The sequence below is a fragment of the Carassius carassius genome, chromosome 50, assembly GCF_963082965.1.
Source record: "Carassius carassius chromosome 50, fCarCar2.1, whole genome shotgun sequence".
NCBI lineage: Eukaryota > Metazoa > Chordata > Actinopteri > Cypriniformes > Cyprinidae > Carassius > Carassius carassius.
In genome coordinates, this window is record NC_081804.1 from 13,729,388 (window position 1) to 13,745,576 (window position 16,189).

Genomic DNA, 16,189 nt, shown 5'->3' on the forward strand with positions numbered 1-16,189 from the left:
TGAGCTAGACAGTAGGTGAGCTAGACAGTTGCAGTAGCTGCATTGGACAGAACAAACAAACGCACCCAGAGAACATTGCGTTTGTGGCCTAGAAGCCAAAAGATGATGAGGAGGGTGGAAAAACACCCAAATGTCTCTCTTAAACACATACACAAACAACCTACGGATCTGGCATCAGATCGCAACACGTAGGAGCTGATGACTTCAGAAATAGAGAAAGATGTTTCCTAAGTGCTGACGATGAATAAAAGCTCCAATCCAGAAGGAGCACGAAAGCTCACAGCAAGGGAAGGTGGTTCCCAGAGGACGTAGAGACAACCTGCACATACTGTACGCACCTCGGCAGTGTCACTGCAGATTTACGGCGCTAAAGACACGCCAAACACTGCAGCTAAATGAAAACTAACATCTAGCTTGAGCCCACTATCAATATGCGCAACTGTTGGAGCACTTGTTGTACTCCTCCAAATTATTAAGAAACTAAAACACACCAATGCCGAAATATTTAATGTTTTGCATTCAGCATTTCAGGTTCAACTTAAATGCAAGTCACATGCTTAAGATAGCAATCCAACATTATCACAAAAAAATTACAACAAGAAACGGGCATAGCATTACTTACAGCCGTTAGATCATCTCAGATGAACCAGAAGCGTATCTGTAGCTTTCTTCGGTCACATGCATGGTCCATAACCAGGGTCCTGCAGACCCATGTGCACTCCAGCAAGCCTCCAGCCCTCATACTGAACCTGGATGATCACAGCGAGATCCCCTATTCAGTCGGCACGAGGCAGGGGAGGGAGGAAGATGTGCAGAAAGAGGGGGGAGGGGAGGGAGAGAGAGGTACAGACAAAAAGAGAGTCCCAACACTGCCCCGATGTATCAAGCAGTGACCAGCCGAGAACAGCAAGTTACTGTTCAATCACTTTGGAAAAGACATGAGGCGCATCCACAGCTCAGGTGCTTTTAAAAAGTTGCATGGATTTGTTTGAATCCTCTTTTTTTTTTGCCAACCTCTTCACACAAAACGTGCACCGCTGAATTAAATCCCCGCCGCCGGGCAGCGTTCGATTAAGTGTGAGTGTGTGTACTGAGCTGCAGCAGTGCTTCACTGTAGAACTGCTCTGCTCAGTAAAAGCACAGGTCCATCTGCAGTAGAAAGTGCTGTGTCGGTGTTAACTCTTTTAGTGCCACGGGGGCAACACTACAAAATCCCTCTAGTACTTAACCGGCTATGAACCTGCAGGTAAATGCCAATGCTGAAGCAGAGCAGGGACAAGCAATGCTGGGAGTCTTCATTATGTAATCATTTTTTCTCATTAATTGTTGTTGATGCATTTGGTCAATCATAACCAAAGTTAAATAGTATATCTCTTTCCTGTTTGTCATTATTTCAGTAAACTGAATGGAAAGTACAGCTAATGATCTCATTATAATATGATAGACTTGCCCCGCACATGTTGCATTTAGCTGTATTTTCCTTTCAAAGTGATTCCAATAATATTTTAAGCCATTAAAAACCATCATGGCAAAAAAGTATCACTGCAGGAAATAATGCATTATTCATTATTAAGATATCAGCCAAATTTTCTAATAGGTTCGATAACAATAACAGAAAAATTGACATTTATCGGTATTGTAGCCAATATATTGTGCATCCCTACTGATGTTTTAAACAGTGTAGCTGTTTTTGAGGTGGCATTTTTGTTAAAACCATGTTAGAACCAAAAAGACAAATACGTCCGACATCTAAATGTTTGACTTCATTCTTTTATACCTTATTGGAATCGAAACTGGGAATTGTTAAGAAATGGAACCAATAAGGGAACTGGATTTGGAATCACAAAAATTCGAATGATTCTCAACCCTACTGACAATTCAAACTATCGCATGGAAACTGACGCCATATTTATGGTTATGTTAGTAAAAACTGATCCCAAAGCAGCATGTAAGACTGACATCTTCCACATCCCTTGAACGACTTCTTTGGGAGATAAAAAGGGTAAACATGAAACCAGGGAAGTGTCCACTGTATCAGAAAGGCTATATATATACAGTTGTGGCCAAAAGTTTTGAGAATTACATAAATATTAGTTTTCAAAAAGTTTGCTGCTAAACTGCTTTTAGATCTTTGTTTCAGTTGTTTCTGTGATGTACTGAAATATAATTACAAGCACTTCATACGTTTCAAAGGCTTTTATCGGCAATTACATGACATTCATGCAAAGAGTCAGTATTTGCAGTGTTGGCCCTTCTTTTTCAGGACCTCTGCAATTCGACTGGCCATGCTCTCAATCAACTTCTGCGCCAAATCCTGACTGATAGCAACCCATTCTTTCATAATCACTTCTTGGAGTTTGTCAGAATTAGTGGGTTTTTGTTTGTCCACCCGCCTCTTGAGGATTGACCACAAGTTCTCAATGGGATTAAGATCTGGGGAGTTTCCAGGCCATGGATCCAAAATTTCAACATTCTGGTCCCCGAGCCACTTTGTTATCACTTTTGCCTTATGGCACGGTGCTCCATCGTGCTGGAAAATGCATTGTTCTTCACCAAACTGTTGTTGGATTGTTGGAAGAAGTTGCTGTTGCAGGGTGTTTTGGTACCATTCTTTATTCATGGCTGTGTTTTTGGGCAGAATTGTGAGTGAGCCCACTCCCTTGGATGAGAAGCAACCCCACACATGAATGGTGTCAGGATGCTTTACTATTGGCATGACACAGGACTGATGGTAGCGCTCACCTTTTCTTCTCCGGACAAGCCTTTTTCCAGATGCCCCAAACAATCGGAAAGGGGCTTCATCGGATAATATGACTTTGCCCCAGTCCTCAGCAGTCCATTCACTATACTTTCTGCAGAAGATCAATCTGTCCCTGATGTTTTTTTTTGGAGAGAAGTGGCTTCTTTGCTGCCCTTCTTGACACCAGGCCATCTTCCAAAAGTCTTGGCCTCACTGTGCGTGCAGATGCGCTCACACCTGCCTGCTGCCATTCCTGAGCAACTCTGCACTGGTGGCACTCCGATCCCGCAGCTGAATCCTCTTTAGGAGACGATCCTGGCGCTTGCTGGACTTTCTTGGACGCCCTGAAGCCTTCTTTGCAAGAATTGAACCTCTTTCCTTGAAGTTCTTGATGATCCTATAAATTGTTGATTTAGGTGCAATCTTAGTAGCCACAATATCCTTGCCTGTGAAGCCATTTTTATGCAACGCAATGATGGCTGCACGCTTTTCTTTGCAGTTCACCATGGTTAACAATGGAAGAACAATGATTTCAAGCATCACCCTCCTTTTAACATGTCAAGTCTGCCATTCTAACCCAATCAGCCTGACATAATGATCTCCAGCCTTGTGCTCGTCAACATTCTCACCTAAATTAACAAGACGATTACTGAAATGATCTCAGCAGGTCCTTTAATGACAGCAATGAAATGCAGTGGAAAGGGTTTTTTGGGATTAAGTTAATTTTCATGGCAAAGAAGGACTATGCAATTCATCTGATCACTCTTCATAACATTCTGGAGTATATGCAAATTGCTATTATAAAAACTTAAGCAGCAACTTTTCCAATTTCCAATATTTATGTAATTCTCAAAACTTTTGGCCACGACTGTATATATATATATATATATATATATATATATAGCTGAAGTTAGCTGACTCTACAGTATTATAAAGAGCCTATAGGTAATGATTAAGGCTCAGGTTTCATGGGAGCGAGGGGACACGGCATGAGTGGATGCTGTAGTTCATTTCCATTCAATGACCTCTACCAGTGACATTCACATAGGTTGAAGAAATACTCTGTGTGTGGATTTCTATATTCTGCAGGAATGTAAAAAATACTTTCTCGACGTAAGTCAATTCTTCAAACCAAGGCCGAAAATGACCAAAATATGATATAAAAAGCATCCAACAGAGAGGAACAATTTCTGTATGAAAGAAAACAATGTTGCTATAGTAACCTTGATTCCTTAATCCTCAAGGGCATTTAACATCTTTTATAAGCTGCAACCTCCATGGAAAAGAGCACTGAACAACTCAGTTAGTATTAGAAAGGGAGACAGGGAATCTCTGACGATGGCCAGAACTCAGGCAATGTCACACTAGTGCCTGAAAGATCACGTCAGGGATCACTCACTTCCTGTCATTCCAATGTGATGCAGCTAACTTTAGATTGCTCTCTTAATTAAATACTTCGACTCACACGCAACAATCAGAACAGATATCCATAAATGCACAAAGCACAAACTGTGTCTACCAACAAAGATTCTACAGGTTGCATAGCCATTTTCATCAATGGATTGCTTTTGTCCCAATTTGTTATTTTAAAGTTTATAGTCATTGGCCGATGTTATAAATTGATATTACAAGTGGTAACGTTTTCCCATATCACAGATGTGATTTAGTTTTTTTATTTCTGTAATGCATCATTATTGAAATTCTAAGCAATAGAAATAAGCCAATTATTATATTAATTATTTGTTTGCTTTCCTACTTTATTATACATCAGTTATGGGTCAATATTTGAAATAGTCAAATAAATTTAAATCAGATATTAAGATATTTAATATCTTATTAGGATAATATTAGGATTTTCCCTCAGTTCATTATGTTTTCTTCTATATAACCATAACTATCCAAAATAATACAAGGTTTACAATATTGTTCATTGCATCGGTTTTCAGTCATAATGTGAAAATAGCTATCAAGTAAACTCAGTGCAATCCTAAAAGAGCCCTTTAAAATGTATTAGTGCACACTCAGAAGGAAACAAATTCTTCCGGCGTATCAATAAACAGAGCTAACAGATGAGATGGTGACTCTATAAATCCAGCCAACTACAACAGACTCCACTCACACCAAAGTGCATGCTGGGAGTTATCAGAGTCCTCCACGGAGCGGGAATGCACTGATAACAGCTGTCCTGGACAAAGACCCCCCAACAAACACACACCTTCTCCCCTGCTGAACAAAAGCAGGAGGGTCGGCTTCAGCGAGATATGGCTATCAGGCTCTCGTTTTACATAATCAATTCACAGGATTAACAAGGACACACGACTGATCACAATTGTGCTCTGAACTCTAGCAAACAGCCTCTAATAAAAGCACACAATTACAAATACGTCATACACGCACATCAGGACTGTTTAAAAATGAAATGCTGTTTTAATTAATCCCAAAGTGTTCTTCTCTTCTGGGTCTGTTGTGAGTGCGTTCACGACGCTGCTGACGTGTTTTCAGTGTCATGAACGCACTCACAACAGACCCGGAAGAGAAGACAATGCTGAATAAAGTCATCATTTTTGTTATTTTTGGACCAAATTGTATTATCGATGCTTCAAAAAATTCTAACTGACCCTCTGATGTCACATGGACTACTTTGAAGATGTTTTTCTTACCTTTCTGGACATGGACAGTAGACCGTACACACAATTTTCCCGTTTCAATGAAGGGACTGAGAGCTCTCGGACTAAATCTAAAATATCTTAAACTGTGTTCCAAAGATAAACGGAGGTCTTACTGGTTTGTAAAGACATGAGGGTGAGTTATTAATTACATAATTTTAATATTTGGGTGAACTAACCCTTTAAAGGGACAGCGGCCTATAAATACTGCTGCTGTCATTAATAATCATCAAACAACAAAAAAGCTGTGATAAAAATATTTATTTGATTTATACAGTAAACACTAAGCAGTGTTATTTTCCCTAATTATTACATCTTTGTATTTGAATCCTACCAACCTTATTTTATTTGGATCATACTGTGTTGTATTTATCTATGCTTGTAATTTGTGTATTTGTTCTTATTTTTACTGGCTGTTCTCTTGTGTCTTTAATCATGTTTAATAAACTTTCTTAGTTAATCTAGTAGTATTTGCTGTGGTATCAAATAAGTACTTCGCTTTAAGTAATAAATGGAAAGCAAGTTACATTGAAATATTTTTCTTTCCTTGCTTATCAGAACAATTATCCAATTCGTGGGTCAAAAACTGTAATGTGATTCGAACCGTGAGATTTGTGATCCGTTGAACAAGTATAATATACACAAAGAATATCGGCCGATATATCGATATCGGCCTTTTTTTTTTTACTCCCTAATATTTTACTCCCACCCCTCCAAAAAATAAATATTGGTCGGGGTCTAATTTATACAACTTGTCTATTATTACAATTTAAAAACATCTCTCTTTATCATTAATGTTGGAAACAGCTGTGCTGTTTAATATATTTGTGGAAACCTTGATACATGTTTTAAAGGATTCGTTATCAATAGAAATGTCAAAATAATAACATTTATTTGAAATACTCTTTTCCAACATTATACATGTCTTTATGTCACTTTTGATCAGTTGAATGCATGATTTCCTAATTAAAAGCAATAAATATAAAAATACAGAGACCCGTTTTATCAATGTCAATGCATACATGTAAATATTAAACTAGATGGATAAATGCTATAAAACAATTTTAATTGTTAGCTCATGACACCTAATGAATTTACTATTGATAAAGAAATTGAAACTTAATGTAAAGTGCCATCATAACCTCAAAAATCAGCTGATATATCATCTCTACTTACATTTACATTTATGCATTAAGCGGACGCTTTTATCCAAGGCGACTTACAGTGCATTCAGGCTATACATTAATTTATTTATTTTACCAGTATGTTTGTTCCCTGGGAATCGAACCCGCAAAGTGTACAGAGGCAAAGTAATCCTTAAAAGATACCAGATGGCCTCGGCCCGTATCACTACATCCACACAACTTGTTTTCCCGAAACCAGCTCACTAGAAGGAAACAATGACGACAATCAGATCAGGTATGTCAGGTATGGGGCGTCTCCTAGCACTCTCACACTGTCTGTGTGCATTTCACTGTTTATATTACAGCATCTGGCTCATGTCCAGGTGATACCACGGTGAGAAATACTACACCAGACAGCAGGAAACCAATGCCTTGTTAGCCCTGGTGTCATGGCTGACCTCTGAACCCTCGTGCTGCCACAAACCTGGAGAGAATGCCACAGCTACACACACACACACACACACACACAAATTACTATGGAACACACCCTTATATAGCTACACTTAGGCTAAGGTGTAAAGTTATGCTGTGTTTGCGCAAAATGTTGTGTGTCATCTTTCCCCGTGTTAAGTTAGTTTCGGAATGTGAGGAAGGAGAGTGAAACAACAGATGAATATCTGAATATGTGGCCTCAAAATGCAAGATGAATTTTAAATCCCATCCTTTGATGTTCGGGACCATTTCTGCTGCAGGGCTCTACACCTACTTTATTTTTTTGTAACACTCATGCCCCCCCAGTTAACATTTTTAAATGTAAAGGCAAAGCTGACAAGTAAGCAAAAGTGAAATGAGGATTAGTGCAGACTTTAGAAATATGAGATCGTGGTAGTACCCTTGCTGTCTATGGAGGGCCAGAGAGCTCTTGGATTTCATCAAAAATATCATAACTTGTTTTCCAAAGATGAACGGAGGTCTTACGGGCCCCTTAAAGAATGAGATGCCTCACTCGTTTAGTTCGTTAACAGACGAACAGTAAACAGTAAAGCTGCTTCATTTGTTCAGTTCATTCATAAAGAAGATGAACCATTTCATCATCGAGGTTGTTTACAAACAAAATGCTGAGTTGATTCAGTGGTTTCATGAATGAGATGCTGTGCACTTTCAATTTGAGCTAGTAGATACTAAATTCATTCAAAAAAATGTCCTAGTTCATTCAAGAATGAGATGCTTCATTTGTTCAGTTTGCTTCCACAAATTGTTTAGTCCATTCATGTCCCAGTCTGTTCAGTTGTTTCACAAATGTGATGCTTAAATCATTAAATTCAAGATGTTTTCGATCACTAACTAGACGTTTAAAAGGGTTTCATGAATCTAGATGATTACATCTACATAAAAGACTTCAGCACATCAAGCTTATGGACAAAAAGTTCAAGAACGATCAGCCAATTGAGACTCCAGACAGAATTTTTCCCTTTTTCCCAGATTTTCCCTTTCAGCAGCTCTTCCTTCACATTCAACACTAAAAAAACTACTGCCTGAATTCAGAAAGCTCAGTCCATCAAACACTGTGAAGAGATGCTAAGTGCTCCATGCAGTCACGCATGAACTGCTACTTTTTTAAATACACTCAGACACAATATAAACTAGTTTAGCAAAATCAGTTGAAGCCTCCACGTTCTGACAGCGCTATTTTTAAACGTGATGCCTCAGCACATCTATTTCTGGCTGGAGTGAAAATGCAATGATATTGTGCTTGAGGGATAGTATCTCTATGCTTTCAAAAACGCTTTGCACAATCCACCATCATGTTCAGGGGAGGATGCACTGGAACTAAAAAACAATTCATGGAAACAATGAATAATGTCTTCACTCGTAAATTTTAATGGTTAAAAAAGTAATGACAAAATCAGTTCTGACTTTTCATTTGACCTTTAAGAAAATTACGAAAGGATATAAGCACATAAAACACAAGGTTTAAGCTTGGTAAACACTGGTTCTTGCATCTGAGTGTTATCTCTAAAGAATAAAGCACACTGAAAAAATGTTGGTGTGGAAACAGATCCTTCTCATAAATTGCTAGTAGATTTCACGACTAATTACAATGAAAGGCCAAGTACCACAGTGAATTAAACCTGAAATTTTTGAAGTAGAAAGACAGAAACAGTATTTTCTTGTAAAATATAATCAATCAACTTAAAAAAAATAATGATTTCCTTTAGACTAAGATTATTTTAGATACTTTATTTTAATATTTCTAGGATTAACAGTTATTAATCTACATGATTGGGTGTTTGTGGAAATTTTAGCAAAAATGTATGTTTTTACAAACTGCTAACTTATTAATCTGATATCTCAAGTTAATGCTAACTTAAAAGATATCAAATATTAAAACAATTAATGTCACATTTACCAATGTTTTGTTTTAAATACTGTTTTACTATGCTTGATTAGAAAACATGAGATTAATGAAAATCCAGACTGTCAACGTAACTACCAAAATATTTTGCCCCGCACATTACACGTTCACTACAGTAATAAACCCGTGCTTGCATCTCGTGTGGACAGCGCTCTTACAGCCTTACACTCAGAAGTACTGGGTCAGTGTCCAACCCACAAACACAAAATAATCCCTTGATCCACGAGAGAGAATACACGTCCAAGTTTCACAGAAAAGCAGGTCACCTGACACCGAAGAGTGAGACCCTGCGAGAGAGACACAGCTCCGACCTTGATCCCTCCACTCTCAAGTATCAAATGCATCGCTATAAAGGCACACACACCAGAAATACTTGACATCCAGAAGAAAAACCACTTAGCTAAACAAATGTTCTCAATTAAATGAGTGAATGGTTAATTGGCCGTTTTGAGACTATCTGCATTGACCAATAATGGTTTCTAAATGGCTGATTAACAGAAGGAAGTTCCTAAATCTACATAGTTACTAAAATGTGTTTTGGACATGATACAATGGTAATATCTTTTGAAGAAAAAAAAAAGGCTAACAAAAATCTAGATATAATAACCAAAGTGTTTTCAAAGTGTGAGAAATGTAGCAAGTGTGATAAAAGATTAAATTAACTTATACATTTATTAGTTGATTCATGTTCATACTGAAGCAAAATAAATTATTAAAACAATGTAGAAAAAATATTATTATTAAAATCATCATAAATTCAAATAATAACAATAAAAATAGTGTGGCTGTGCCAAAAGAAATGATTAAAATACAGAAAAATTACAATATAAAAAAACCTAATAATTATTCATTTTAAAAAAAGTTTAATTTTTGATTATATATGTATAAACACACATAATATATCAAAAATAAATTATTATAATAATTATTATTAATATTATTATTAGTAGTGTAGTTCTTTCACAATAAATATTGGCCCAAAAAAAATATTTTTTTCTTATTTGTATGGGAAAACGAGCAATTTTATTATGTCTGGTTTTATTTAATAAGACGCAACAAACCAAAAGTAAAGCCACAGTCAGCCACCAAAGTAAAAATGAAGATGACATTGAAAAATAAAACAGCCAAAATAACTGTTTACATTAAACACAGATTAAAATCACTGGCCTTCATTACGATAATGACTGAAGGAGGTGGACTTATTTTTCTAAAAACATATTTTATCGACGACAGAAATCAGGGCCACTGTAAAGTTGTCTAGCATCCATCCAGATGCCTTTAGTGACTCGTAAAGAAGTCAGTGTCCAGCGTGCTTAACTACTTTACCCTTACAAGTCTACATCTAAAGCTTCATTTAAGTTGCAATAGGGCAGGAGAATGGGCCAGTGTTTTTACCAAGAAAGGGAATAGAGCTGGGCACAAACAAAATCCTCCATTTAGGCTAGACGGGAAATCGCATTGTGGTTCTGCCTTTGATCTCATGAAGCGATTACACCAACAGGATTACTGAGACTTGACCAGTGAAACGACCGGCCCAAAGTCACAGAAATCATGAGACGGATAGTATTACCAAACAATCCCTTTGCCCTGCATCTGTTTTATCTACAAATAAGTGCTGTTATTAACCTACAAAACAAGTCTTACAACCAAAGTCAAAAATTACCACTCACCAAGCCCCAAGTATGCATAAAAATGGCCTTGGGTGAGGGAATAATGGACTTACTGGTCAGTGAACAAGCAACTCTATTTTAGAAAATGCAATGTAAGACAAGAACGATAGTCTGACCCTCACTGATGTAAGCAACAAACTAATAAATGGAAACAACTAAATTACAAAACTAAAGTTAAAAATGACTGTAAGGGATCTAATATTAACCTCTGTGGAAAATAAAACTAATAAAAAAAAGCTTTTTAGTTAGTTAGGAAAATAGGGGAAAACAGCTTAAAAAATTACAATAATGACAAAAATGTAAGTCTAGTAAGACAGTAAGGGACGTTTGATTGCAGTGCCAACTTGAAATTGGCAGATAGTGAGAGATCGATATATTTCACAGGCCTCTTAATCTGCCAATATTTGGCCATTTTCAGATTAACATCATCCGACTGTAACTGTGCTGACTGGCTGTGCCATTTACAAAATGTATATTATTAAAATAACATATATAATTCATATCATATCATTTATATGTGTGTATCAGAAGTATTACAGTTAACAAAAACAAAAAAATGTTTATTGGAATAAAGTACATAGTGTTTTTTCCAAATAGTTGCCAAAACAATTTTTTTTTTTTTTTTAATTTAGCTTAGCTTAGTATATAACTAAACTAATAACTAAAACTGAAATAAATTGAATAAAAGCTACAATGACAACACAAAATTACAAAAACTTTGAGGAAAGTTTAAATGAAATGAAAATATAAACAATTCAAAATATTACTATAAAAATAATATCTCAGTGATTCTAAAATAACACTGGTGTGTGTGCATGTTGATTTTTTTTTTTAATAAATCAGCAATTTTTTTTAAACACACACACACACACCAAATTACATTATACAAAAGACAGAATTAATTGTATTATATAAAATACTAAATTATATATACACATGTAATTTTTTTGTACATATCTACAACACATCAACAATGACCTATGACAGTCAAATCATAACTCATGTCATGCATCATGAAGACAACTCTAGTAAATCATGCTCTGTGGGCTGATCCGGTCAAACAGGTTAATGTTACTCAGCTTAACCGACATCACAGACGGGAAAACAACCTGTGACTCATGACAGCGAGGAAGAGTCACATTCCGGAGATGCTTCACCTGTTGTGGGAGGAGCTTCAACAGGTGTCACTGGAAACACCCACCCAACAGACACTGTCTCAGTGACAGCTCGCCTCATTTAAGTTTCCTGTCCTAAAGTTTCTATGTGCTTTAAATGAAAGTTAACACACTGTTGAACTAAAAGGAAAAACATCCTCTGAGAAACAGCTGAGGAGACTGATGTTCATCATTCCTGTCATCAGCTGTGTCTGTTTGCTATGGGACAAGCCCAAAACACACTTTTGACACCATCTATAAATTTCAGCTCACACAAACACGTTATAAAATACCGTAAAATAATTCAATCCTGAAACACGGCTAATTTTACATAACACATTTTATAACCGCTTACAGGAGATTTTAGACATATTTTAGACATTTTCCGATAACTCACGATACAGTCACTGCAATGCTTTGTCAGCTGTTTGATTAAAAGCTGAGACGACAGTCAAATTCAGCACTATGAATTCAGAAATGTTTAAAAATCCAACATTTAAAAGCTTCATGAAACCAACGGAATTTAGAAAACACTTCGGCTAAGTGCTTAACCGCATATTTATGTCACTGTCACGCAAAACAAACGCGGTACATTTACAAAACAAAAGGCTAAACGACAAAACTGGATTATTTATAGTTATAAAAGAAAAGTCTGATACAAAACTTAAGCGTCGTGTGTTCAGTTAAAGCTGTAAACTATCGCACATATCGACTAGCCTTAGCGTGTTAGCATAAGTTGAGGGATCTCCGTTAGCTGAGGCTAAACGCCCACATTTATGACCTCGGGCATCTGTCGTACACATTTTAAGCTCTGGTTTAACTATATTTCATCTTTTAGTTATAACAGCTGCTGACATTGTATGTGAAACCTTATTAAAACATCACAAACCTTATTAGAGGCAGCCCGGGCAGACATTTTGTTCCTTTAGCTGCTCGCGCTGAAGCAAGTTGAGGATAAATGTTGTCGCCTTAAATAAATAAATAAAGAAATAAATACAATAAACGGGTTATAAGGGCTTGATCGACCCAGAAGATATTAAATCCTCTTTTTTCGTCTCCTCTGGCCCGTGTGTCGGGTTAAAGTGTGTTGTGGTCTCTTCTAGAGATGAAGTTCGCCAGCGGTCTTCTCTTATTCCTGATAAAGCGAATACATTTTACGAAATCTCTGAATGTGACACGTCTCTCCCGCAGGAATCTGGTGTATTCAGAGCAGTCCCGGTGTATAAATCCGTTGGGAGGTGTGTTGGTACACCTGTGGGAGGCAGAGGGCGGGATGTCGTAATCCTGTGCAGCAGTAGGAGGAGGATGAGATGAGCTCCGCTCTCTGTCCCTCGGCAGCACTGCTCTGACTCCTCTGTCTGCTGGACACTTCCACCGCATCTCTCCAGGGGTGGAAACACCAGAGAGAGACAGCAGCAGTGTCCCTATCTGCCTGGGATGTTCCACTGCCGTGTTGTTATAAAAAAGGCAGGTTATATGACTCGGTAAAACGGAGGATTGTGAATGTAGGGGGTTATTAGAGCACATTGCAACATTTTACGTAAATCCAGCAAACCAAGCAGCCCCCAAAAAGCAAAATATTTTTTACTATTCAGATACATTAATGTATTGGATTTATAGTGGGACAGACAGACAAACAGATAGACAGATAGATAGATAGATAGATAGATAGATAGACAGACAGACAGACAGACAGGGTCATTTTACTTTAATATCTTTACACTATAGAAGTGTATTTTCATCTCATTGTGACCACACACACGACTCTCACAGGAAGCTCCCACTCACTGCCTGCATTACACTGACAACTTCCTCTGATTCTTTCTGCTCTCACAATACAGCGCTGCACTTAAGATATTATCCCTATCAGAGGCAGGAAACCAAGCAAAGAGACTTATAGACCACCACAGCTCTTATGTTTATCATTTAATAGATGGAGGGGTACAGCTTTCCTTAAATAATCAATATACAGTTTTACATCTTCATGTTCCATTTTGTTTTTCCCATAATGAAAAGATTCATAATCAGTCAGAATAGACTGTTAAACCAGGCATTGCAGCTCTTCACTTTTATTTTAAAGCTGTTTTGCTGCACCCAGACCTCAGCACAAACTAAAGATTTTTCTATTGCCCTCCAGGGTGGTCAGTTGTAGACAGCGCCCCCTACAGCTCCCCAGTGTCCGCTGTTCTCCATCTGCAGTTACAGAGACAGACCTCACACTTCCACGCTTGGCTCCAAATGGCAGCGATGCCCAGTCAGCCTGCCTGACACATCTCTGCAAAAACAATGCAAGGAAGCAAGATAAATTGCCCTTGACACCTGTGCCTCCCTGTGGCACCACAGTCGGCTCTCCAGAATGCACAGTTCAACTGCTGTATTACTCCTGCACAAAGTGTAATGGATTTAAATCACCATAAAATCATTAATACGGTTCAGTATTTAAAACAATCCATCCGATCTAGCTGGCATGTCATTGTAATTAGCTGCAAGCTCGAGAGAAAAAATGACGTAGGGCTGTAATGAACTTCCTCAGAGAGAGTCTTCAGCAGAAACGGTGAGAGACAGCAGAACAGGCAAAACAAACAGGAGAGAACGGCCAGGAAGAGACTGTGAAGGACACTGGTTATTACAAGGAGTGGTTATTACCTAAACTGCCATCCTGAGCGGCTCCTATAGGCCGCTAAATTCACCCTTAATGTAACCACATTCAGCATAAAAGGGGAAGCTGTGACCCTTACAAATCCCTGACGGCCTGTATCATATCTTATGAAGGCCACTAATGAACCTATATCCCCGGTGACCAACAAGAGCACAGAAGTCCTGCAATGCTGCGGAGAAAAGTGAAGCTTGAAAGCAATAAAGAACAAACTGACTGTCACAACCTTTCCTGCAGGGTTGCATTATAGACAGCATTTATGTTGTTTTAATTTCGATGCCTTTGGCTTTTTATTAAAGGGCTTTGTGAAAGCTAAAAGTCTTTACCATATAGTTCTGGGATTCATTTCACAATCAGAGAAGGATATTGTACAATATCAAGTGCAAATATGTGTATATATCCATACAGTACAACCACAACAGCAAAACATCCTTCAATATGTTAACGAAAATGAAAAGAACGCATTTAAGAGGCACTAAATGAGTCGATAACATGATGGAAAGTAGAGATGTTCCGATACCCTTTTTCTCTTCCCGATACCGATTCCGATACCTGGGCTCAGGGTATCGGCCGATACCGAGTACTGATCCGATACCTGGGTGTGTATCTGTATATACAGCTGTATATACTACTAGCCCTGTGTAAATTTCTAGAATTATTTTATGGTGTGCTCCAGACTTATCCCTTGATAAAACATGAACAAATACATGGTTAACTACTGTATTTATTACAGTATTTTTATTATCTGACATGAATTTGACAGTAATATTATTTAATTTCTTAAGCGAAAAAGAACTTCAAATGCAGCCAAAAATCTAACACCGCAAACTAAAAAAGGTATTTTAGTATTACAATATTAGTGTATAAAAAACTGCAACAAATAAGTCTAGGAATATAAAAAATTCTATATTAATCAGATAATCTCTTTACAACAAAACAAGTAAAAAACAAGCAACCGTCTAGGCATAATTATTATTATTAATAGAGACGTATTATTACTACATAGAGACGTAGCTAAATCTACTGTAGGCTACAACAGTAGCTTAATATATTGTCAATTTACTCGCCATGAAGATCTTTGAGTGTCTGTGTTTATGATATGACAGTTTTCTCAAATGAAACGTTAAATTCTCATGAAGTGACGGTTTATGCGTTCATGTCCTCATATAGTGACACACGGCAGAAGCCACAAAACAGCGAGCTCCCAAGCATCTGCGCCCGTCACTCACAGAGATGTAGACTTTGCAGGCGTAATATTTAAATAGTATTTTGCAGTTTAATATTCACAGACACTAGTATATATATATTCGGCTACAGTCTGGAGCCCTGCGCTTAGACTAACACGGAAGCGACTGAACGCAGCTGCGGGTAACGAATATACTCAAACTTACTACCGGTTCTACAGAGACGCTGGTATCATCACATTTTAAAATTTTCAGCACCGTCTTGGTAGTGAAGTGCCAGTACTTGTGGCATCCCTAGTCGCCGTTTTACTGTCTGGTTGGTCCAGTCTGAAATACTGCTAAATAGCGGACATACTGCTAACCACTGATCTGTAATATTGAAGCGGCTTCACTGTCTGTTGGCAGTTTAGAACGCGATGAGCGATCCAGTCATATATAGATCAGTGCTGCTAACGCGTTTTCATTTCTTCTTCGCTGCTCTAAACAGGGGTTGCTTGTGGCATTACAGCACATCGTCCTGTGTTTGCAATGCATTCTGAGCAGCGAAGAAGAACCGTGCAGCGGTTAGGCAAAGCTAGC

General features: G+C 37.8%; 1 protein-coding gene across 12 annotated transcripts in view; it reads right to left on the reverse strand.

The window, feature by feature from the left end:
• LOC132133042 (tight junction protein ZO-1-like) overlaps positions 1-16,189 on the reverse strand; it is a 92,683-nt gene that overhangs the window by 48,649 nt on the left and 27,845 nt on the right. The window contains exon 1 of one of the 12 annotated variants that reach the window (XM_059545716.1): positions 12,660-12,873. The exons of 10 other annotated variants lie outside the window; for them this stretch is intronic. In XM_059545716.1, coding sequence (XP_059401699.1) covers positions 12,660-12,686 — 27 coding nt within the window. In that variant the 5' untranslated portion in view covers positions 12,687-12,873. Of the gene's footprint in view, positions 1-622; positions 899-12,659; positions 12,874-16,189 lie in introns of those variants that run through there. One more of the 12 variants, XM_059545717.1, reaches the window with a different exon arrangement.